The sequence below is a fragment of the Dipodomys spectabilis genome, unplaced genomic scaffold, assembly GCF_019054845.1.
Source record: "Dipodomys spectabilis isolate Male_0828 unplaced genomic scaffold, ASM1905484v1 ptg000001l, whole genome shotgun sequence".
Taxonomy (NCBI): Eukaryota; Metazoa; Chordata; class Mammalia; order Rodentia; family Heteromyidae; genus Dipodomys; species Dipodomys spectabilis.
The window spans coordinates 15,211,003-15,237,833 of record NW_024870678.1 but is presented as its reverse complement, the minus strand read 5'-3'; the positions used below and the strand labels follow the sequence as shown (position 1 = coordinate 15,237,833).

The 26,831-nt window shown below is 37.4% G+C and overlaps 1 protein-coding gene across 4 annotated transcripts in view; it reads right to left on the bottom strand.

The window, feature by feature from the left end:
* Window positions 1-10,430: 10,430 nt before the first annotated feature.
* Window positions 10,431-26,831, bottom strand: part of Trmt11 (tRNA methyltransferase 11 homolog) — a 42,911-nt gene continuing 26,510 nt past the window's right edge. For 3 of the 4 annotated variants that reach the window (XM_042702316.1, XM_042702501.1, XM_042702399.1), the window contains 2 exons: window positions 25,805-25,925; window positions 10,431-11,996 (listed from right to left, as the gene is read on the bottom strand). In XM_042702316.1, the coding sequence (XP_042558250.1) occupies window positions 11,865-11,996; window positions 25,805-25,925 (253 nt within the window). In that variant the 3' untranslated portion in view covers window positions 10,431-11,864. The remainder of the gene's footprint in view (window positions 11,997-25,804; window positions 25,926-26,831) is intronic. The other variant, XM_042702442.1, reaches the window with a different exon arrangement.

The following is a 26,831-nucleotide window of genomic DNA, read 5'->3' as shown; positions in this document are numbered from 1 at the left end:
AGCTTTGTGTGTGGGCTTTGGATTGATTGGTGTGTATCTGAACACACTTACAGAAAGTGAATTCTTTCTAACCTCTACGAATTAGCTGGCCCCAGTAGTAGTAGTCTCACCAGGGTCAGCAAAGCCCCAGATGTCAAAATATCAGAAACACATGGTTAATATACTCCATCCCAGTTGGAAGTGGTTAGGTGCTCCATTAGCACACCCTGGGCTCGTTAGTTCTAAGGAAGGACTCACTACACTAGTTCCTTTTGTTTCCCACCACCGTTCACTTCCAGACCTCAAGTTCTTAAAGACAGGGAAGGACTTTCTTATTCATTGCTGAAAATGACAACTAAATCCATACAGATCAATATGACTGGCTTACAAGTGTAGCTCTAGGACCTGATGCATTAGGTGATATTCCCTCCTGAAGGACTGAGCCTGTGGGACCACTTATATTCCCACCCCAGTGGAATAAGGTCATCTTTTCCCTAAAAGCCCAATTCATTTCACATTCTAGGAACCCACTTACCACTGTGTGAAGGGTCTTCTCATTGGCTTTAGAAAGCCAGATTAGAGGAACAAAATCTAGGTTCTACAGTTTTCAGGTTCTTGATCTGGTTGTTTTTTTTTTCCAAAACTAAGATTAAAAAATCAAACAAATGCAAGATCAAAAACTATATTTTTACTCATTTATTTTGCTCCCAAAGATAAGACTACATAATTAAGTGCAAGGGAGCTCATGACTTTTCTGGCAGTATTTCTGTGTGAAGCTTTTACCCATTCATTTTTTCACCTAAATTAGTAGGAGCTTCAGAAAAGGCTGTTGGCTTTTCTACAGCTGGGAAAAGGATTGTCATGAGCACTGCCAAATACAGAAGGATATATAAAAGGGGGGATGGGGAGGGAAATTGGAAAATTTTTTGGCCCAATATTTTTTATTAAATGAAAACGAACAAATGGAAACCCAGATTTAATTAAAATTTTCCTCATATTTTAGCCTGCCCTATAATTTTTATGTTGCTGCCCAAAAGCTATTATGTAGCTACTTAAAGAAGAGAAAGGAAGGGGAAGTGTTTTTTTAACTTTAAAGGCTAAAGGGAAGAAAAGAAACTAAATTTTTCTTTTTCTACATCCTATGTCCAAAACAGTGGTAGCCTATTTCTACAGTAGGTTTTCCTTAGAGACAATAACCAGCTTATCAACTTCTTTAAGTTCTGAGTCTGTGGTGCAACATGCTTGCTTATATGGTAAATGGAATGCATCTACCAATCTGGTTCAAGCAGAAAAGCACATCACCCACAGAGCCAGGATTGCTCTCTGCAGCTTCAAGTGTTGCAGTGAAATTTCATGCCATTAGCAATCCTAGCATCCATTTCTTGTAATAACTTGGAGTTGCCTGATCAGTCTCATGAGTGTTGAGTCATATCATTTCTTTCAGCCAAACACACATATCAAGCAGGGAGAAAAATGCATCAGAATTTTGTTGTTGTTGATGTTGTTGGTCGTGGGGCTTGAACTCTGGGCTTGGGTGCTGTCCCTGCACTCTTCAGCTCAAGGTGAACACTCTACCGCTTGAGCCACAGCACCACTTCTTGTTTTCTAGTGGTTTATTGGAGATAAGAGTCTGACATACTTTTCTGCCCAGGCTGGCTTTGAACCATGATCCTCAGATCTCAGCCTCCTGAGTAGCTAGGATTACAGGTGAGAGCCACTGGCAATGCCACAGAATATTATCTTAGAGCTGTAGAGTGATGACTGCCCTATTCAGGGACTTTCTATTCTTTGCAAAGCAAGTACTCACTTGTTTTGGTCTTTCTTATGATAAAGATCTTAAATGTTCCCCAAGGGCTATATGTTAAAGGCTGAGTCATCAGCCTTTGGAATTATGGGGTGGGTAGTGAAATCTTTACCAGGTGGAGCCTGTTGAAGAAAGTTAGGTCACTGGGAGCATAGCCTGAATAGGGATATTGAACCCTTGTCTCTTCCTGTCCCCTTCTTTGCTTCCTGGCTGCCATTAAGTGAATAGGTTTCCTCTGCTGTGGGCTTCCCATGATGCACTGTCTCACCACGAGCAATATATCCAAGGAACCATGGAAGAAAACCTCCAAAAGCATGAGCCAAAATAACTTCTTCCTCCCTTTAAACAAATTTTAGCCAGTATTTTGTCACAAAATAAGAGAATTAAGTAACATGTTCTAAGTTCATGATAAACTCATGTTCTTCCCACCATCTTCTTTTTCATTCAGTACTGTGCCATCCAGTTAGTTTTGCAGGGACATAACAGGGACATAATCCCTATTTCTTCATCCCTGTCCTAGGACTTCACTCATCTCCAAACATTTCTCCAATTGATCCCATCTAAAATTTCTCTTTAACTGGATAAATGCATCAACTTTCTAACATCCCCCCTCGTCTTCATTCTGCTCCCTTTTCTCCTTTGGACCACATTTTCATTACATTCTCTAAAGAAAATTCTCCTCCCTCCAAGTTCCATTGATGCTTCTTGTGCTTACCAATTCTATGTGGTTGTTGCACAAAGATTGCACCTCCCTAGTCAAACTGCAAATTTATTTTGGATCATTTAAACCTATAGGTAGAGTCCCCAGGGGTAAGGACCTGTCACTGACAGACGAATCTTAGAATATACATTAAAGAAGTATCATACACGCAACTAGTGCAGAGGAATAATAGTTGCCATTAAAATGAAATATTAAAGAAAATAACACTTTTTGGTACCTAAGGGACAATGTAAAGAGAGCAAGACAACTTTTTTGAAAAAAGAAACACAACTGAAATACTGATTTGCTTGCTTCAATAGCAATAGTGGAACTCACCAGATGAAACTATCCTTTCTCACCTGGCATTTATAGCTCCCTTTTAGGTACTGGTTTGGGAGAAGCTTCAACCTGATACGTGAAATATTATTGATATTATTTGATTTGAAGCCCAACAATAAAAGGAATAGGGTATTCAACAATCATCAAATAATCTATTCACAGCTAATTTGTGTGTGCATGAGTCCTGGGGCTTGAACTCAGGGACTGAGCACCGTCCCTGAGTTTTTGTGCTCAAGATTAGTGCTCCACCACTTGAGCTGCAGCTCTACTTCTGAACCCTTTTGTGTGTGGGGGGAGGGGGGACTAGAAAGAAGAATCTCACAGACCTTTCTGTCGAGGCTGGCTTTGAACCAGGATCCTCAGATCTCAGCTTTCTAAGTAGATACAGGCATGAGGCACCAGCGGCAGGTTTCAGAACTAACTTGAACAATATGGTAAGCCTGTCAGAGTAGGCTTGGTAAAGAACTGCCAAAGAAAATACATAACAAGTATAGAGCAAATTTTAAAATCTCAAAAATTCCAGATGCCTGTGCATGATAAGAGATCACAGAAAGTCTACCAAATACCTTGACAATCAGGCCCACAGTTGCATAGCTTTCTCAACAAAAGATATACCACTGCCATATCAAATGATTCAGAAGCCCAAACACATGACATCAGGTTGGAGTCAACTGATCTGACCAGAATAGTACCACTGTAACCTGAGAAAGTGTCAGTAGCAATGGTGCAAAAACCAGTAGCTACAAGAGGGTCTGAAGTTATCAATCTCCAGGAGTAAGAGCAAACAACACCCTAAGCAGTAAGGTCTCTCTTACCACAAAGCAACCAGGTCAGTGTTAGGCAGGAATCACAAGGCTGGCCCCAAACAGCAGTCCGTGCACTGAAAACCTATATTTTACTCCAACCATGAAACCAGACAACAAGGATGGCCACCAAGGGGCATTGACTCAATCAGCCCATTGGTTCTAGTAGGGCTTGGGCCTTTTCAATGATGGTTAATATGAATGAGTCAGACAGCCATATCAGCTATTACATTTTTCTCCCACTATTTGATGCATGCATAGGTTTAATCATACAGTGTCTCATTTTCAAGGTGGCAATGTCTTGAGTTCTCCACACTGACTGTTTTCAGTTCTGCGTACCTGGTACTGAGGTGGAATGGATATAGCAGTCCCTTGAAACGCAACCAAGATAGTACTGCAAGGGGTAACAATCATTTAGAGGGATCTCCTAAGTACCAAAAGGTATTTTAACCCCTCCCCCCAGCACAAATGTAACTTTTATGAATTAAGAATGACTTGACACATTTTCTCTCATATGTGGAAGATAAATCTAAAATTCAAACATGCATGATAACATATACAGGGTTGTATGCATACAAACAATCTGAAGGACAGTACATTTAGAGGAGGAATTCAGTCATTTAACCCCTCTGAACAGTTAATGTACTGTTTATCAAAATGAATACCAGGAATGGGAGCATGCTTGGGTATGTAGGGAGGGTCAAAGGAGAGGGCACATGAATGGAGAAAGGGAGAACAAATGTAGTCATTATATTCAGTATACATTGTGTACAAATTGAACTATGGAACTTGAGGGTAGGGATGGAGGCAGAAAATGGTGGACACCAAAGGAAGAAGTAACATTGACTGAGAAACATTGTACTTGTAATCTGACTGAAGGAACTGTAATCTCTTTGAACAACTACATCATCATCATCATCATGAAAAAAAAGAATGACGTGAGCCAGAACCTTTGTTTCCACAACAGAGTAGGTGACACACAACAGAAAGCTGCCACTTTTTCATGCAAATCCAAAATCCCACTAGGGATAAGTCTGCTACATTCTTTCATGTAGCGATTCCAGTTAAGGAGGTAGGCATACTGGGCTCTTCCCATCTTAGTGTTTATAAGTCTCTTTGTGTCATCCCAAAACAGGCACAGTAGGCTGGATGGCTCAGGTGTTCAGTTATAGTATATATACTTGTTTTTCACAAGGGGTATACATGGTCATGTCAAGTCTCAGAGTCCAAAACTACAAGGGCACCTCTAGCTGGAGGCCGCCTTCCTTTCAGTGACTACAATCAGGAAAATCATCAGCCACAGGATATTTTTTAAGCCCAAAAGGAACATTAAACCATATTCTTTAAGATACTGGGATGAACATGCACACACACACACACACACACACACATCTCTTTATGGTTGATAGTATCCTCTCTGACATATGAGCCAGAACGCTTAAGCTTGTAGCTTGTCACTTCTAACTTCCACGAGTAGAAGGAATATAGAGTACACTGAATTGGTTCAAAGGGCCATAAGCAAAAGACCATGTTAGCCTCCCCTGCTAACTGTGAGCCCCCACCAGCCCCATCAATTGACTTAGTGCCAGGATTGAGTACAATGGTGAATTGGGCACTATACCCAACAGAGCCACAAAAGTTTGTGTCCCTTTGCTCTTCAAAGTCTCCCAGCATGCTCATTTGGGTACACGTGGCCTTTCAAATAAGAAAACATCAGCTCTATTCCTAAATAATCTTTAAAGAAACTGAAGCCAGGTTAAAGAGGAAGAAAGAAAAGGCAGAATGGGAAAAATGATATTCAGTTTTGAGTAGTATGGCAGCTGCTTGCAGCTCAGAAAAGGGATGCCAAAGAAAAGAAAGAATTCCAATGACGTTGGTCTACTTCTACAAGATCATCTGACAATATCAATTTTAGCTCTGGGAGGCAGTTAATTTTAATCATCCACATCCACCCCATTACCTCTCTACCCCAAGAATTATCTCTTAAAATGTTATGTGGTTTTAACAGAAAGAGAGCCATTTTCTAGGGTGATGAGGCTAATTATAAGAATTTACCTAAAATTCTTTGGGCTATTTTCTCATTCTCTCTCTCTTTTTTTTTTTTTTGGTGTGTGTGTGGGAGCGGTGTCGGTCGTGGGGCCTGAACTCTGGGCTGGGCACTGTCCCTCAGCTCTTCAGCTCAAGGCTAGAGCTCTACGACTTGAGCCATAGCGCCACTTCTGGCTTTTTCTGCTTATGTGGTGCTGAGGAATCGAGCCAGGGCCTAATGCATGCAAGGCAAGCGCTCTACCATTGACCCAATTCTCTACTAGGCCATCTTCATCAGTGTTGTAAACTTAACATCAATAAAAGGCCAGGCACTAGTCATTGCCTCACCTATTTCTTCTCACTGGAGTTTGTTCCTGTGATCTCTGAGAGGACGATCTTCACAGATGGCAAGGACTCACTACAAACGGAGGAAAGGAAGGAAGGCGGGAGGGAGGGAGGAAGAAAGGAAGGGAAGAAGGGAGGAAGGAAGGGAGGAAGGAAAGATGGAAGGAAGGATGGAAGGAAGCAAGAAAGGAAGGAAGGAAGGAAGGAAGAAGGAAGGAAGGAAAGAAGGAAGGAGGGAGGGAGTGAAGGAGGGAGGTAGCTTTTTTAATAACATTCTGAAACTTTATAAGGTTTATATGACAGATGTCCAGATGAAACTAGCTGTATAGAACCTAGCTATTGACATTCTTCCTTAAAAGAAGTTATGCACACTGCTACCTTATCTCCCAAGCAAAATGACCCAGGCTCTCTAATCATTTACCTCTGCCTTTCTACCTACAGGAATCACAAACTTCCCCTTTTGTAGTGTGTCTGTATGACTGTGGTCTAGAAGCAAGTGGAACTTTAACGCTAATTGCACCAGTGGAATAGACCAAGAACTAACTGGCAAAGTAGTTTTAAAAAAATCCCACCCTTGCCTTCCATCACAGAAAATGCAACTCAGGGAGGCACTTGGGTAGCTGTCTCTGTACCTACTTACCTTTTTTTTTTTTTTCAGTTCCAGAACTTGAACTCAGGGGTCCCCTACTCATACTGTTTTCTTGCTCTCAGCTGGCTCTCTATCACATGAGCCACGTCTCCATTTCAGCTTTGAGTTGATTATTTGGAGATGGAGTCTCTACCTCTCCAATTGAGTTTGAACCACAATATACCAGGTCTTAGCTTCCTAATAGCTAGGATTTTAGGCCTGAGCCACAGGTGCCAACCTGATTTCCCTGATACTTGCCTATAACTACTGCCTGAACTCCTCTTCACTAACAGCCAGTAAAGTTGAGGACCATGTATGACCAGGTTAATCCTGAAGTTTAGTCACTCTTTGCTAGCACTCTGTATCTTACTAATTGACCACAAAACTCTCAGCCCCTTCCAGAAAGATACCTTTCAGCATCTTTCCATTGCCAAAACTCTCAAGAACCATGAGCAATTTGAGTGTTTGCTCTACTTTAAGATTACAAGCTAACCAACCAGTTTCATGGACACTAGAAGATATTTGACTTCTGGGTCAGATAAAAAGCATAGTTCATGGTTATGTTCTTCCTTATAGCCAAACCCCAGAATGGTAAGCTCAGGCAGGAGAGCCACAAAGGAGTGCCTACCCATTCTATGGGGTTGCATTACAAGGGAGAAAATGTAAGTCTTAGAGAATTCAATTTTTTAAATCAAGGGCAGTAAGCATGTCTTAAACTCTGGAGGAAAGGAAACACTCTCTTCCAAGGTTATATTCAAATTTCACCTCTGCTCTAAGATTTGGTGGAGAGGAGAAACAACATTCTTTTCCAGGTAGCTAGCACAATATACATACATTTTGGATGGACACAGGGAGTCCTTGGCTTCACTGAGAAAGGTAAACAGAAATGCAAGAGGTCTATGGAGTCTTGTCTTAAAAATACAAACCTCCAAATCAGAAAGCACGAAATGCATACACTTGATGTTTGTAATAAAGTACTTAGACTTTTGAAGTACTTAGACCCATGGATTACTTTTTGTTTTGTGTTTGACACTGAGCTTTACAGTGAGTGTGACCCAGGTTGGCCAAACTCAAACTTCCTGCCTCAGCCTCCTGAGTGCTGAGATTACAGGGTGTGCACAACTACAAACATTATAATTTTATACAAATATTAAGGGACTCCTACAGATTATCAGAGCTTCAGCAATTCTAACTCGGACCCACTGAGCCCAAGTTAACAACTTAAAGAAAATATTTTGAATATCCACTAAAGCATAACTTCAATATCTGAGTACCATTTACATTTCCAACTTTTATTTTCTCCTGAGGTTTTTTTGTTTGTTTGTTTTCTTTTAATTTGACTAACTTCACACTTAGGCCCAGCTAATCTTCATTCCTGAATGCTAGTCAAGGCAAAGCCCTTCATATACACCCCTCAGGAGAGAGTCAGGGAGACTTGATTAAAGTGTAGATTAAACTTAATTTAAAACCATAGATTAAAATGTCAATGCATTCTACTTTTCAAGCAATTTTCTCTGGCATGACTACAGTTCTTAGTAAGAACTTTCAAATTCCTGCACATAAATATACTAAGCATCTTCTAATATCTCCCCAAACAGGCTTAGTAGTTATATAAGAAGCTAGCTTATTGTAACATTTGTCTAGTTATATAAGAAAAGCTGGCTTATTGTAACATTTATCTATTAAGCCCTATTTCATGACCCAGACTTCTTAACTGATTGCCATAACAATTAAACCTCCATCCTCCTAAGAGCCTGTCTACAATGGCTTATGAAGGTAGGGATAGAAGCCAAATTCCAGGTTGGCCTCAATTATGTCTAAATGTCAGTGTGTTTTTCCCACACAATGAAACATATGGAATCCTGAGACAGACCCCTTTTAAGGGAAATGGGGTCAGGTTCCCTAGTAAGATTTTTCACCCCAAAGGATAGGCAGGAATGTGCTGTTTCTCTGATTCTATGGCTAGATAGAATCACAGATATGTTTATCATTATAATTCTTTATACTCTAGACCTTATGTTCTCAAACCACTCTTTGAGAAGATCCCAGGGTTTTAGTAAAGTACGAACACCATCAGTCTGGTGTTATTGTGTCCATGTGTATGCTCTGGATTAAGGCATTCTTTTTGTTTGGATTACAAACCACATTACTTGATAAATATCTGAGAAAAATGGAATTGGGTGAGTTGGAAATGAAAGTAAACTTCACTTATTCTATGAATACAATCCTTCTAAGAAAAAAATGATTCCTGCAAATGTTTAGTTTTCTAAATAACTTTGTAATGGAGCGAAACCATATTCTTGTGAAAAAGAGCCAAAACCTTTATTTTGGTATAATTTATTCTCTTTTTGTCAAACAGGCCAACAATAAGGTCATCAACTTCCTTGGCAATGCCTACCTACCTTCCCATCCCTATGCTACATTTATGAATTTGTTTTGTTTTGCCCTGCGTTATCCTCAGTTCTTCAAATCATTTCTTTTTCTCACCTATTGGAACTATTAATTCCACTGAACATTCTTGAAGGGCAATTAAGATGGTAGAGAAAGATCACTTCCTGAAAAACTGACTTTCAGTTTTTAAGAAACATTATGTTTATTCCATATCTCTCTGGATAAGCAATATTTGGTAATATTTCCTGCATATTGTTAGCAATTCATCTAACAGCAGACAACTCGGGCATTTTACTCAAGGGGCAGATTGGCATCTAGAAAATTCAACCTTAACATCTAATCTTCTGGTGTTTAAAAAAGTCAAACCTCTGTTTCCTTCATAAAACACATTATCTTTTAAGCTATTTCCATGTTTCAAATTTCCATAGCATGTTTTCTAAAGAAAGAAACATACTCACTACAATACATCTATTGATGTTAGCTCATATCCTATTTCCTCTACCAAACTTGAAACAAGGGTTTTTTGTTTGTTTGTTTTAAAGCTGGAACTACCTCTTGTTTTCAAGATGAAGAGAATCTCATATTTGAGGGTTGTTTTTTTAAAACAAAGAAATAATGGTAACACTTTCCTTCCAGAACTTCAACAGTTTGTTTTATTGCTTCATTCTTATATTTAAGCGGTCATAAGGAAGTTGGTGGTGAGCTGGCTCAAAGCTGGGTCACGCTGGGCAGGAAGTGGCTGAGAACATTTTAGCAGATTTTGAACTTTTTTAATCTGCTTGCCACTTTGGCTAAACATATCCAAGACCACCTACTCCACTTTTTCCTCCTAGCTATCACAGCAAAAAAAGAGTGCTCAGCAGAATGGACAGGAAGGAGGTACTTCTGATGTACTACCACCGAGGTAACTGTCTTGGTTTTATGGCTCTATAATATATGCCAGAGACAAAATTATACATTCTGTCATATTATAAACATTAAATAGGCCAATCCACAGACCACCTAGAGCTCCCTCACAGATTACAGCATGAATTTAAAGTACAGGACAATGTGAAATGCAGACATCTTGCAAGGTGGAGTGCCTGCTAGTAACTGCAAATACAGAGAGGTCACATGGAAACTACAGCAATCCTGGAAATGACCGCTTGTCACTTACACAGAAAACAAAAAGACCACCGTGCCATAAAATAAGAATCTCTCTTTTTAGAATAAAAGAGCCTTGAGACCTATATTCTATACTCAAAAATTAGTTGAAAGTAATTGAATTTCTCTCTCATTTCTGAATAGCAAACTTTTAAAAAAATACAGATTCGCACTCTGAATACGGTAATATTTCAGGAATATGAACCTTAACTCATTGACAAATATGAAAATAAAGCCACAACAGGATGAATTTTAAGAGACAAATTACTATTAATAAAAATAATTTGAGGGTTTTAATACATTGGGTAATATCTAAAAACAAAGTGACTAAAATTAATGTTACAAATTTCCAGAACATTACTTGGACTAATTTATTAACAATCCAAAAAGTAGCTAAGTGAAAAAATTTCATATTCCGATTGAGTCAGCTATAGCACTTCATACTTACCCCCCATTATAACCTCAAAAAAATTTAAATAGGATGGTTTAAAAGAGAAATACTGAAAATAAATCATCTTTGGATACTTTTAGATTTTCCCCAGTGTACCACAAATCACATCCAGAAATCCAAACAAAACTTAATCACTGAAATGTTTGAGATCTGCTGCTGAAATCTAGAGCTGCAAGAGAAGAAAAGGAGAAAGAAGCAGATAGGCTGACCTCTCATTGCTGGAGCTCTGCAGCCATGTAAGTTAATATCGTGAGTTCATAAAAATCACCAGTAACACTAAAATAATAACAATAACATAAATAAAAATAGGCTTTGGTTAGAGACAGAGGATCCGTTTACTGCCGCCCTGCTGAGGTACATTTGACCACCGAAGGCAGAAAGCTATTAGCATCCAGAATTAATGGGTATAGTGGTTTTCAAACAAGATATTTCCATGATGGACACAATGTAGACTCAGCAAAGTTTCTCCTTCAAGAAAAATACAGCTTGTATTTCAAAGAACACTGATTAGGCTTAATACCATTAGGGAACCATCAAGGATTTGTGCTGTTGTTACTGCTTTTAACTATGTGACTTTCTAAACCAAAAATTGAGGGTAGTTAACTTGACCGACAGTCAAGATTTAGGAATGCAAGAGCAAATCCAAGGTACAGATGAGCTTCAGATGTACTCAGGCCTCAAGGAGTTTAGAATCTTTTGAGATTGTCAGGTCCTAGCTTTTCTTAGCATCACCACCGTCCCTGTTAGTACTTGTCTGGAACAAACTGGACAAATATTCATTTACCTCATTACACCTCCCCAGAGGAAAAGAACTAAATACTACATGATTTTAGAAACTCTCTGTGAAGTTTATTGGTAGCAATGCAAATCAATTTTAAGTAAAAACAAATTTAACAAATAAATAAATAAATTCTTAACTACTATGAATTGCCCATAACATATCTGGTAGATACAGTTTAAAAGTCAATATATTCTTTGTACACTAATTGTAAAAAATACACTGTTGAGTCAATTTCCAATAACACTTGAAAGTACAAATATAAGTTAAGTAAGTTTTAAAAGACCTTACAACACATGCAACAAAAGTCTATAGAACAAAGATAATTATTACATTCTCTATTTAATTTGTAATATTTTATTTCCTATAAAAAATTTCAAACAGCCCATGTGTCTATATTATACACAAATACCCACATCCAGAGGTCTTTCCCATCATATGTGCAATCCTTCTTCATTGCTCAAAATCTTAATTTTTATTCCTGGTTGGATTTTTCTTCCTTGGCAATTCTTTTTGTTACTCCACTGAAATATTTCTCACGGAAGGAATTATGGCCTTGGTAGAGTAGAAAATGATCATTTAGCAGATGTGCATACTGGTCCTGGTTCTAGTTGGTAGGAAAACAAAATATAAAGATGTTTAAGTTACTTCTTTTGTTAGCCTGCAATCAAAATAGCCGTTTTCTCTAAGAAAGTCACATTCTGATATACATTTGATCTTCATTATTACCTGAATTGGAAATATATAACTATTTTACATGTGTATCATACTTGGATGTTCAAAGTGTCTTCATTTGCTTCATCTCACTAAATCCTTACAATAATACTATGCATAGATAACTATTCAGATATATTTATAAGATATCTCTTTGTTGCTTTGTATGTTCCTCCCCTACGGTATAACCCCTGTTTTCACTGTATTTGATGTTGGTATAATTTGTGGAGGGGAAGGGAAAAAACAAATTGTTTAAATAGGGATACAGGTGGACTCATTGCAACAATGAGATGTACAAGACATTATGTTGAAAAATGAACTTTACAACTTTGGCTGGGGTGGTGGGGGGAGGGAGGGAAGGGATGGTAGGGGAAACAAAGGAGGAGGCAACAATGCCTGATAAGAAATATACTCATTACCTTGCTCAAGTAATTGTAACCCCTCTGTACAGTATTTTCACTATAAATATATATATATATATATATATATATATATATATATATATATATATATATATAGTGAAAATAAAACTATTCAGAAAGGACAAAGAGAATTGTTCCTGGTAACACAGTCAGAACTGCAACAACTTCACTGTATACCAAATTTATCTGAGACTAAAGATGTAAATGATCAAACCAAGAAGCTTCTATCTAGTCAAGGTAAAGGTAATATAAAAACTTATGTCATTTGTTTGATGTCATATAACCCCGTACAACTTTTCAGGGCTATATCCATCTTCTGTTAATGTAATAGAGGATTTCCAGAACAGTAGAAGACAGAGACTAAAGAAGAGACAGATATGCTTTCAGACTTTCAGACCAACACTGGCTGGTGCTCAGATTCACTCTCAATGGACTCGGAATAAGTCAGTCTTGGTTAGAATGTTAAAAATAGTTTGGCTTAGAAAACTGAGGGAAGAAAACATGAGTGGCAAGACACACTGAGATATCAGCTTCTCATCCAAATTCAAAATCCATTTCAAACTGAAAAAAAAATCTGATTAGAAATAAAATCTTATTTTTTGATGTTTGTGTAAATTCATATTCAGTTATACACGAATTAATGTGATTCTGAAGAAAGACATAAAGACTCCTGGGAAGTATGATGCCTAGTTTTTTAATCCTAATTTCAGTATCAAAATGGTAGACAAAAATAATAAAATAATCTTATATATTTCTTTATTCCTATGTAAAATGGGTATCTTCATTCTTCCCTTAACCTTAATCAAATCCTATGCTTAGATCAAACAATGTTGACTCAATTGTTCATCAAGAAACTATTTTTGTAGCACTTATTTTTTAATTATATATAAAACACTTATTAAAAATAATTGCTGGAGATCTAGCTTAATAGTGGAGTATTGGTCTAGCTGCACAAGTCCCAGGGTTAGATACTTTGTAAAATCAAAACCAAAGCAAAACCAAGTAAAACATAAGCTGGGCTGGAGAGGTGGCTGAGCACTGGCTTAGCATGTATGAGGCCCAGTTTTGATCTCTAGCAATGCAACAAATAGATAAATAGATAAAAACAAATACCTGGATTTCTTGATATATCAAAAATAAACAGGTGGCTACTTAAATTCTATGGCACTAAGTATGCTACAGTTCCAATTCCTGCAAGCACCTGAAATCATGCCAGATGACTGATGTTAGGCTACATAAAGTTTAACCTGTAGAAATCCAATGAATGACTAGTAAATGAAAAGTAATTTACATCTGCTAGGTATTTATCATGGGTCCCAAAGCATACTAAACAATTTATACATACTATCTAATAAAAACTATTACCTCTAAATTATATGCACAGTCTCATCACTATTTTGCCTATGAAGAATTCTTTACAAGTACAGGCTTACACTACAAAGCTGGAAGTAGCAGAGCTAGGGTTTGGACACAAATCTGTTTAATGACATATTAACAAGAGAGGTGTTTCCCAACTTAGGAAGCAGCGATAGCTCTGGAAATAAACAGGTAATAAAGCACCAGCAAAAACAAAAAGAACAAGGAATATAAATATCATGTTAGAGAAGGAGTAAATAGCAGTCCTGACATCAAAAATAAATAAGTAAAACATTTAAGACCTATGCAAATGGTTAACAAAAAAATCGTTATCTATCACATTCTTTCACTGAATAGCTTAAGACCTCTCAGCTCCCTCAGAATACAGTCCAGGCAAAATAAGCTGTGCATTCTGCTCAGTAGCACGGACACAGTGGCAAAGTCATACATACTACTGATGAGTTGGAACAGTGTGACCTGAGAGAATCTCATTTTCTTCTCTCTGGAAGAAAATGCATATGAAGTGTGTTTGGGCTCTGTAATGAAATGTTTCCTTTTACAAGACCAATTGTTCCCTGATTGTGAAACAGTACATTCATAACAGAAACTCCTAGAAAATCCCAAAGCTCCAAATCCCTTGTATAGCCAAGGAACTGGTTGGAACCATTCTACCACCTACAGTTAAGTGATGCTTCAGGATAAACCAGATACGCCAGAGACTTCAGCTACTCTGTTCAACTAGGTGGAAAGGTTCCAGTTCATAAACTGGTCCTCAGGAAACATTTGGTGTGTCTTTGATCACATTCATGCTTTCAAACATGTAAGTATATAGCTACAAACAACACACATTTAAAATGCACTCAGTTCATATGAACTGAGTGCTACATGTAGTACTCAGAATTTATGTTATCAGAATGCTAAAGAAAATGGCAAATTCAATTTTTTTTTTCTTTTGCTCTCTCTTCCTATCTTCGGTTCACTTCCACAAGACTCACACTTAGGATGATGATGGTAAACTCTACAGATGCTTCATCACCTTTACTCACTCTTCTCTAGCCACATTTCCTCCCCCTCTCCACCAGAAATATCTGTAGTTTTAAAATTCTGTATCTCAAAGGCCGAAAGTGTTTACTTAAAAAAGAACAGCATAGTCAAGCAATATAGTGTTTCATCCTCCTTTCACTCAAGCATGCCTGGTGTTTCTGGATTTGCTTTCTCTAATATTTCTGAGTCTGTCTACCACTATCAATTCTAGTTTTATTTATATATCATAAAACCTGAGTTTCACACATTTTTAGTAAACAAGAAATGCTTGATTTAAAATAAAGCCAAGCAAGAAGTAGAACATGTCAAAAGAGAAAAGTATGGCTGTGAAAGATTAAAAACTGGTATACCTTTCCTAAATTTCAGGACTATAGTAGTAATAAAGGAGACAAGAAAAAAATGTTGATTGATTATACTATTGCCTATCATCCTTCTTTAACCAGAAATTAAGTTTCTATAGGAAAATCTGTCCTAGCTACAAATTATTACATAATGGATAGAATAGCATTTCATCGTTGAAGAACTATAAATATTACAAGAATATATACAAGTTTTAATCCAAGCACTAGTAGCTAATGCTGATGATCTTATTCAGGTGGCTGAGATCTGAGGATCACAGTTCTAAGCCAAACTGGGAAGGAAAGTCCATGAGACTCTTACCTCCAATTAACCACCAAAAAGCCAGAAGTAGAGCTGTGATCCAAGTGGTAGAGCACTAGCCTTGAGCAAAAAAATCCCAGGCATAGTGCTCAAGCTCTGAGTTCAAGCAAGCCCCAGGACTGGTAAAAAAAATTACACACACATGTATACAGAAAATGTATGCATATATAGAAGTATATACATTTACATGTATGTGTATATGCACACACGTTTTGATTCAAAAGAGAAATATATTTGCTTTCAACTATGTGATTCACATAAGTTAATTATTTTATTTAAGCATCTTTCATAGCACATTATCTAAATTTTGCAGATGGAGAAACAAAGGTTCAAAGAGTTTAAATTATCTGCCGCAAGTCACACATCTAGTATGCAGCACTGTCAGAACTGTGGCCTAAATCAGACTTCAAAAGCTCATGCTTTTTTCATTATCTTTCTCTCATTTTTTAAAGCACAAATGACATTAAACAGTGGCTAAAGAGTTAATGTTCCATACGGAAGATTAGTGGGTCCTTCAAAATAGAGTTTGACATTTAGAGGACATTGCTCACTGAACAGTAACATTATGGAAGAACATATTTCAGATCTAAACCTCTAGACAGAACCTCTTAACCACTGTCCCACCCAACCAATTTCCTGTCCTATCAGTACTGCTAATTCTAAACATAAACCACTTTAGGAATTCTAACACACCCGCCAAAGAATCCAAAGGAAGCTTCACAAATCAGTAGTTCACTTTTATGTGCACACCACCCTCTGCTGGCTGAAGCAAAGCAGACCACTGTCATGTGTCACAACGGTCAGAGCACTGTCTCCTTAGCTGTTTTTCAGTCCCACCTGTTGTAACCATCTTGAATCACACAACCCCCACATAACCAGGACAGCTTTTTTCTCAGGCACCATCAGCATTTATTCATGCCACTTAAGTTCTAAAGAATGATGCACAAATAAACAAATATATTCACCTTGGTGATTCTAAAGGGTATATCATTCATCTGTGTCCAACTTCTAGAACAAGACAAGTACATAAACTTGCCTATATTCAAGTTAATCACACATGCATACACACTTTATGATCTCTCTCTATAGCACAAACTGGCCTTGAATTCATATAATGTCTTTTTGCCACTTGTGCCTAAGTGCTGGGATTACAGGTATGCACCACCTTACCTCAATGGTCCTTATTTTTTATAATTGTATTTAAAAATGCAGCACCAAAAAGAATGAAAAGGAAAGCACTTCAGCCATTTGTAATTTCATAAGCTTTAAAGGGGAATAAATCCTCAAGAAAAGAAAGAAAAATGCATGCTTGTAGTAACATTGAAACTGACATTTTAGTGGCACTAATGACACTGAACTGTACAATGAGAAGTTCTTCTCAAACTATGTAGGGTAAATTACTCAGACTATAAAGGAATTAACAATCCACTGAACAACACATGTAGGGAAAACTATCTCCTCTATTACTGACTTCTCTCAGAAACATGCCACTACCACCTCCCTGTTAAATAAGGGGAAATGATAGGATTTCCACAGTATGTTAGGTAGTTGCTTTTTTGTTGTTTGATCCTTATGGGAAATGAGGCCTAAGGAATCACAGGACTGACATGGTTTCATGAAATGGGTGCTGGTGGCTCATGCCTGTAATTCTAACCACTCAGAAGGCTAAAATCCAAACATCAAGGATCAAAACCAACCTGAACAGATAAATCCAAAAGACACTTATTTCCAATTAAACAGAAAAAAAAAAAAAGCCAGAAGTGGTGGTACAGCTCAAGTGGTAGAGTACTACCCTAGAGCAAAAAAGCCAAGCAAAGGCATGAAAGCTCTGAGTTCAAACCCCAGGACTAGCATCAAACATAATAATAATGGGCCAGGTACTAGTGACTCATGACTATAATCCTAGCTACTCGGGAGGCTGAGATCTGAGGATCACAGTTCAAAGCCAGTTTGGTAGGAAAGTCAGTGAGTTTTTTTCCTCTAGTTAACCACCAAAATGCCAAAACTGGAGCTGTGGCTTAAGTAACAGAATGCTAACATTGAGCAACAAAGCTCAAGGACAGCTCCCAGGGACAGGCCCTGAATTTAAGCCCCAGGATCATCAAAAATAATAATAATTACCATTATTATTATTATAAATGGTTTTGTGTACAGCTCCTTAAAGTGTAATATTAGGGTAATGACAAAATGTCATGTATTTCAAACTTCTGGCTAGTAATAACTATCTCATCTAATTCTTCCTCCAATAGATGGTTGCTTTTATTATAGAAGGCCCCCAAACAATAGCTGCACAATTATTATTCACTTCTTAGATATTTACTTACTGGTAAGCACGAGTCAAGGGGGGGTGAGCTCACAGCACTTGTTTACTGGTGGGAAATACAAGACACTATATATCAAAACACAACCAGCCCAATCATGCTTAGTGCAGTACTATTCACCAGAGCCAAAGTATGAAATCAGCACAGATGCCCCTCAACAGACAAATGTATCAAAAAAATGTGGTATATATAATGGACTTTTACTCGTGTATTAGAAAAAACGATATTGTATCATTTGTAAAGAAATGGAAAGACTTGGATACAAGTTTGTTAAGTGAAGTTAAGTCAGGTCCACAGAGACAAAGATCCATGTTTTCCCTTGTATGTGGAAGCTAGATTTAGTTTATGAAACTACGTAAGGTCCTTCAACACTGGGCATCCCTTTAGTCTTCCAGGTCATCTCCAGCTGTTCATCTCCCAGATGATCAGGATTCTAGTAATGCTGAAATATCCAGAGTTCCCCATATGTACCACAACCCTTTTCTTTCTCTGTACCATGCTTAATAACTTCCCTATCAAATAACCCACCTCTTTTGCCTCAAGTACCAAGAGCTTTCTCATATTCATGCAACATATCACAAATCACTACAAAACCCTACACATTGTGATGGAATGTTCTGGGTGATCTATGAAGGAATGGTCTGAGTATTTCTCCTGATGTACAAGTTCTCTAATGGCAAGAACCAAGCCTTGTCCATTTAGTCTCAAAAGTTAATAAAAATGGTCTCAAATATGTAAGTGGAGAAAGCCATGGCTTTTCCCTTGCGTAACATGAAACCTAGTCAAGGAACGAGAAATGTACAAAAATGGGAAAAATATATAGCTATAGTGTTGTTAAAATGACTGTTTTTTTCTTCTCACTTCTCAGAGCATCTTTTCTCATTTCATCTGTCTTTTAAATCTTACAATCCCTGTTTATCCACTCTCAACAAAACTTACATCTCCCCATTCCAGCATCCATCCCACTTACCTAATTCTAGAACTTCCTCTGTTACCACTGCGCACCCACATTCTGAGCATAGCCAAAATTCTACCTCATTGTCTTTCACTACCAAGACTTAATTTTATAGAATCCCTTAGCTAAATATGAACTTACAAAATTACTGTTCTGTACCAATAAGAGATCTACATTTAACAAAAGAAAACATGGCTTCTATTTTAATTGGAGGACAGGTTTAAGTTGTGTAAGGTGTTCTTTTCTCACTGACAGGTCCTCATAATGAGATAATGATTTCTTCTACCTCGCTACCATTAACCTATTTATATTCCATAACCTATTTATATTCCATCCGAGTGGAAATGGCTTCACAAAACTTATTCCATGGTAAGTCACAACCGTAGTGAAGGCACCTCACTGAGGGTGCTCATCTCTCTCGTCATCAGAAAGACTTTAGGATTCACAGACATATTTAGGCTCTGCTACACATACTCAAAGTAGGAGGACAAAGGTAAAAAAGACGGAAGAGAAGAACAGCAGGTTGATACCGTTTCTTCTAACCAGAAAGACAGTGAAATAAAAGATAAATGACAGTGCTGAATATAAAGGGCCTCAGTTCAGCTTCAGGGTAATAACCCATGTCCTGTGTTTGTTTAAAAATCCTACTCTCCCTATCAAAGCTTCCCACTGTTCTACTCTGGTACTGAACAGTAGCTATAGAAACCACTTGTACTGAAGTTATATAACTACGAATACCCTTGGGCTATTCCCAACCCAGGATTGGTAGTCAAAAGTCTGGCAACCAAACCATCAAGAAAAGGCTATCTCATTATTCTTTTATTTTTTGGTTAATCGTGGGTCTTGAATTCAGAGCCTGGGGCACTGCCCCTGAGCTTTTGTGCTCAAGACTAGAGCTCTACCACTTTGAACCACAGCATCACTTCTTACACCATTATTCTTTTTTTTTTTTTGGTCCGGTCGTGGGGCCTGAACTCTGGGCCTGGGCGCTATCCCTCAGCTCTTCAGCTCAAGGCTAGCGCTCTACCACTTGAGCCACAGCACCACTTCCGGCTTTTTTCTTTTTGCTTATGTGGTACTGAGGAGTCGAACTCAGGGCCTCAGGCATGCAAGGCAAGAGCTCTACCACTGAGCTACCTTCCCAGCCCCTACACCATTATTCTTTTTTTTTTTTTTTTTTTTTTTGGGTCCAGTCGTGGGGCCTGAACTCTGGGCCTGGGCGCTGTCCCTCAGCTCTTCAGCTCAAGGCTAGTGCTCTACCACTTGAGCCACAGCACCACTTCCGGCTTTTTTCTTTTTGCTTATGTGGTGCTGAGGAATCGAACCCAGGGCCTCAGGCATGCAAGGCAAGTGCTCTACCACTGAGCCAACTTCCCAGCCCTACACCATTATTCTTAATGGAAGCAAGGTAAGGGTGGAAATCTTCACCAAGTTACTTATATTTTTTCTGCTCTTTAAAATATTTTATTACTCTAAAATATTAAGTCAACAAAAATATTTGAATGCATATTAAAATTTTGATATCTAGTCTGAAAGTGACAATTTATAATTAAACTTTGACAAAGAGCACTCAGCACACAATTTTGTTCTAAATCTAAAGAGAACATTTTGATATTTATGCTTTTCATGATGATATTGAAGTGTTAGCATTTTCTACATGCTATTTATTAAAATGGATGGCTTTATAAAATTCAAAACTCAATCTGAAATATTAAGAGAATGGAGCCATCATAGTAGATAAAACTTTGATAGTTACCTGTTAATTATTGTATCTCTTATTTAATTAAAACTAACCCAAATCTTGCTTACCTTCTTAAGCAGTAAAAGATGAATAATAGATGAGAACATATATAGGCATAATATACTCACACATCTTCTGCTTTCATTTGGAAACTATTCCTTTCATAAGTGACTTTACAAAATTTTCTAAAATATACTAAAAGAAAAAACAATATGTAAGGGCTGGGAAGGTGGCTCAGTGGTAGAGCGCTTGCCTTGCATACATGAGGCCCGGGTTAGATTCCCCAGCACCACATACGCAAAAAGAAAAAAGCCAGAAGTGGCGCTGTGGCTCAAGTGGAAGAGCACTAGCATTGAGCTGAAGAGCGGAAGGACAGAGCCCAAGCCCAGAGTTCAGGCCCCACAACTGGACTCAAAAAAACAACAACAACAAAAAACCAATATGTAAATGTATTTTTAAAAGATGCAAAACTATTTTGCTTAGGGAGAAATTTAATAGCGGCAATATTATAAATGAAAGTAAAAAATGATTAACACAAAAGTCAGAATACCTTCAGAGAGAGGTATTTGTGATCACAGATGACCACACAATGGGGTTGTTTCTAGGGTACTGCATTACTGTGTAATTTTATCTGGTGGTTGTTACACAGATGTTCACTTTATATTATTCATTTACCTGTGCATTTGCATTTGGGTTGGAATCTCAGAAGACCAAGCAGTAAGATACAAGTACATGCTTGAATTTGAAAACACTCAAAAAAAAGTCTCAAGTTAGCCAGGTACCAGTGGCTCACGCCTGTAATCCTAGTTACTCAGGAGGCTGAGATATGTGGATGGTGGTTCAAAGCCAGCCTTGGCAGGAAAGTCCGTGAGACGCTTATCTCCAATAAACTACTCAGAAAAAGTTGGAAGTAGAGCAAGTGGTAAAGCACTAGCTTTGAGCAAAAGCAGCTCTGGCAAAGGAGGAGGTAACAATGCTTGATAGGAAATGTACTCATTACCTTACTCATGTAACTATAAGCCCTCTGTACAGTATCTTTACAATAAAAAATATATATGAAAAAAATTAAAAAATAAAAAAAGAAGCTCTGGGACAGTGCCCAGGCACAGAGTTCAAGCCCCAGGACTGGCACCAAAAATAAGTCAAGTCACATATCTATATGAGAAAAAAGAAAAAAAGAAAGTAGAACAGATACTCCAGAAAATTATATTGATTCCACATTAAAATTTCCCATATCTCTAACCAATCCATTCTTCAGAATTCCCTGAGTATATTTATATTTTATAACTGTTCTATGCCTAAGAATCTGTTACAATAAGTTTTAAAACTATTTTATTATCAATGCTTAAAAATATAAGTGTTAGAGCTGGAGCCATATTTCTCTCTGCTGTCGATGAACTGCTATTCCCACAAACAATATAGTTACAATGAAAAAGCATCCATCATCAACTACATGAGCCAGATACCTTCATTAATGACCCTTTCCTGTAGTTGCAGATTTTCCTTTCTCTTCATCTACCAGAACCAGTAATATAGTTTGAAAAAAATCATTTTGTTACAAAAGTACAAAATGAAAAATGAGGACTCTTCAAGACCTAAACTTAAGAAAAAGTAGCATTAGAAGCAAAAGCAAATTCATTTGGAATTAAACAGATTTTAAGAATCTGAAAAATGTACTCAGGCAGCAGCACCACAGTTGCCATCAACTTCCAAGAAATTCTTCCAAATTCCTCAGAAGGAAAAATATATACGAAATACAAGTTTCCTTCTGACTTCTTATGCATTTTTAACGTTTTTTATTGCTAGGCACCAGCGGCTTACTCCTGTAACCCTAGCTACACAGAAGATAGAGATTTGAGAATCAGTTAGAAGCCAGCCCAGCAGGGAAGTCCATGAGATTCTTATCTCCAATAACCACCAAAAAGCCACAAATAGGGGTGTGGCTCAAGTGGTGTTGTACTAGCTTTGAGCAAAAAAGCTTAGAGAGAACATCTAGGCCTTAGGCAGGAAAGCCGCAGGACTAGCATTAAAACAAAGTTCTCTACAATTCTCACATGAATGATGTTAATGAGTATTGTAGACCTACCCTGGATTTATGTTCAGTTACTATGTTCCCATATAGTATCCTCTTACATTATGTTTCTCATCACTAAATAAATTATCATCTATATCCTACCAAAAACATTAGCTTCATAATTCAACCTAATCATTTCCTTTTCATAAATCTACTCAAAGAGAAATATAGTCCTTTAGAAAATATAGGCAAAAAAAAATAAAAAAAATATTTCAGAAGCAAAAGTCAATCAAAAGAAACTATTTTCAAACATAGCTAGCTCATTAGACAATTAGAATGATGTCTAATGAAAATAGGTGAAATATTAAGTCAGTAAAACACAAGTTTATGATAGAAACAATTAAAAAATGTAAGCCTATTCTCATAAAGAATAATTTCTCCACTTCAAGTCACCCTTAAATCATTTTATCAGGGTCCATACTCTACCCTCCTCAGTTGAGTATTGGACTGTTTTCCCTTTGCACCTTTATTTTTATTTATTCATTTTTGGTGCTAGTCCTGGGGCTTAAAGTCAGGGCTTGGGCCCAAGCTTCTTTGCTCAAAGCTAGTGATTTACCAGGTGACTTCTCTACTTCTAGCTTTTTGGTGCTTAATTGGAGATAAGAGTCTCAGGGACTTTCCTGTCCAGGTTGGCTTCAAACCATGATCTTCAGATCCCAGACTCCTGGGTAGGTAGGATTACAGGCATGAGCCACTAACACGTAACAAGTTCAACATTTTTTTATTTTTTTATTCAAAAACCCTCAATTCTAGAATACTCATACTCATTAATGTATTCATCACCTCCATGATACTAGATACTTTTATTCAAACCAAAATAAAAAAAATGAATGAACTTTCATCACCTGCCACTATAAGAGGATTAAAGTCCAGGCAAGCTAGGAAATATGAGACACTATGTGAAAAAATACCTAAAGCAAAAACAGCTGGAGGTGTGGCTTATGTGGTAGAGTGCCTGCCAAGCAAGCTACCATCACATTGATTAGAGAGGACAGGAGAGAGGAAAGAAAGGAGAAGGGAGAAAGGAGAGAAGGAAAAGAGGAGAAAAAACAGTAATGTACTAATTAAGAATATTTACTTTTTATTTACTTATATAATTTTGCAGTGTAAAGGATTGATTAGACCTAGGGCTTTGAACATGATACCTAGGGCTTTGAACATATACCAAACTATATCGCCAGACTATAGAATATATAACTTTGAACACTGGTATATTCTGAAGGTAGAATGTTTTGGTAGAGAGAGAAGCAATATGATGAGAAAGAAAAAAGATACTGAGGACTGGGAATGTGGCTCAGTGGTATAGTTCTTGCCTAGCACTCATGAAGCCCTGGGTTTGATTCCTCAGTACTACATAAACAGAAAAAGCTGCAAGTGGTGGTGTGGCTCAAGTGTTAGCTTTGAGCAAAAGAAGCTCAGGGACAGTGCCAAGGCCCTGAGCTTAAGCCCCAGGACTGGCAAAAAGAAAAAAAGGCACTGAATTTGAAGTACAAAGTAGTTTTGCTTTCAACTCTGCTTGCTATTTACTATTTAAATAACTGGGATAGGTAAAGGCCACTTGCTTAACTCAAAAATGGGGGAAAAAGTTTTGTAAATAATTAAGACCTCTTGGAGTGTTACTTTTCCTTTATTTAGTTTCCAGAATATATTAGTGGAAACAATGACAAAAATAATCTGGCTTGTCTTGCCACTGTGGACATCCACAATGTGAACATGATTGTCAGAATTCACTTCTTCACTATTGCAAAAATACATCCAACAATGTGAAGATGAAGAGACTGTATAAAATATCCATATTCTCTAGATACCTTTTTCCTAACTTATGCTTAAGTTTTAAAGGCTGAGGGGGGGGGGGGGGGAAGAAGATACTTGGTAACAATATAGATCATGTAGACTAGTTAACCTAACAAGCAACAAATTAAAAGTGAAAAAAGACAATGTTAAAAAGTATAAAAATCTAAAACTAATAGTCTTCCATTGCCACGGTCAGCAATACTGAACAAATCTATGAGTAATCTGTTAGCAGTGTGTAAGTGCTGTTTGACAGTGTCATGTCATTACCTGCACTGTAAAGAATTGCAATTCTACTTATTTATCTCCCTATAAACAGGGGGGAGAAATAAAGTAATCAATTAACAAATAAACATGGTTAATAGGATCAGCCACAGCAAATTTCACAACAGTTCAAACTACTTAATGTTTCTTACAAAGTAATACCATTTCCAAAAATCACTTGGACAATACACTTTTTCTTATTTTTTTTAAAATCAGTTTTTAAAAGTAAAAGAAAAAAAAGAAAACCCAACAAAACCAAGACTACCTTTCCAGGTTTAAAAATACCTACAAGGAAAACTATTATTTATCATGCTAATGTAGAATGAAAACTCACAAAAGCTTATTTTTCCTCAACTTGAAAATCAATTTGCTTACAAAAAATATCATGTTTGAAAGAAAAATACTACACTTTCTTAAAAATTAGAAGCAAATGGGGAATTAGTCCATAATAAATCTTAACCTTTAAAAACATTTCCATTAAAGTAGAAATGACTACCCAGATGTGGCTTATGCCTACAATCCTGGCTACTCAAGAGACTGGGATCTGCAGGATCACAGTTCAAAGGCATTGTTGGCGAAATAAAATTTTTGTCTCCAAAATAACTATCAAATGAAACAGGCTGGAGGTATGACTCAAGTGGTAGAACATCAGTTGAGCAAACAAACGCAGCAAAGAGCGGAAGGCATCAAGTTCAAACCTTAGTACCATCAAAAAAAGAAAGCTGATTTAATATTTGCTTTTACTAACTATAACATCATTTCATTGTCTTTGCCTAATTCTTTGGAATACTGCTTATAGAAGCATGCTTGTGGCTGGTGGTCAGCAGTGGGTTACATATGTAATGCCAGCATGACTCAGGCAAAAAGATCTCAAGTTCAAGGCTAGCCTGAGTTACTCACTGAGTTTCAGGCTAGCCTGAGCTATACATAGATTGCCTCAAAATAAATTTAAAAAATAAAAATAAATTGACAAACTGAAGTATTAATATTTCCACACTCCACTACAGAAAAAAATAGAAAAATCTAGTTTTGATTCTTCCAGAATTTATTCTAAAAATACTTGAGCAATTTACCTCAAATTTCATCACCTTCTCCATTGTGATCAAGCGTCTTGATGTGTGACTGGAAAGCTTTTGCTCGCAGTTACTAATGAGTTTCAGACAAGGGTGCCAGGGCACCATCTCTTCAGTGTATCTGGAAAAAGTAGAACTGGGCGTCACCAACATTCTCATGTACAGACACACAGGAGCAGAGGGCTAGCCAGTGATGGATGCACATAATCCATAAATAGCCTACCTATATTTCAAAGGCAAAGTATTTTAATATTCTCGTATTTTAAAAAATGGAATTTTTAACCTTGTAAACCACAAAAATACAAGATTTTACCCTGAAGGATCCCAAAAGAGCAATGGTACATTCTACAAGATTCATGCCCCTTTCAATTACATCTTGAAACTTGCATTAAATGTATAAGTACAGAACTAAAGTTATTCACACAACTATTCAATTATAAAACAACCACTAGAGATTATATCCACTGTCCTTTCACATCAACCAGGAAGTATACTGAAGCTGTATGGAGACCGCTGCAGTCTCAACACAAGTACCACATGATGCAGACAAAGACACCTAGAAACAGAAGATTCAGGCTCACCAGTTAAGAACCTGGTGTCTTGGCGGAAGTCATAGGTTGATAGACATTAGGGAAATGGCTCTGATGCAGAATGCAGAACAGAAGGGAAGGGGCTCACTCGATATTAAAACAATGTAGAACATTGTTTTAATTTTCCTTTGTAAATCTTTGTCTTTCTGGATGGGCACATTTTTTTTTTGTGGGTCATTTTAAAGTTCTGATCCAAAATGGGGAGAATGCTGATGAAAAACCACAGGGAGGCTAGCTGTTCTAGGTTTTTGTTTTTGTTTTTATAAGATTTGGGATTGAACCCAGGGCTTTGTGCATGCTAGCCAAGAACTCTACCATTTGAGCTACACTTCCAGCCGAAACTGGCTGTTCTATTGTGTCACCAATGTGTTTACCGCCATTCCTACTGACTTTCCTAGGTCTCTCTGACCTTCAGAAGCTCTTCTTCACTACCTTAG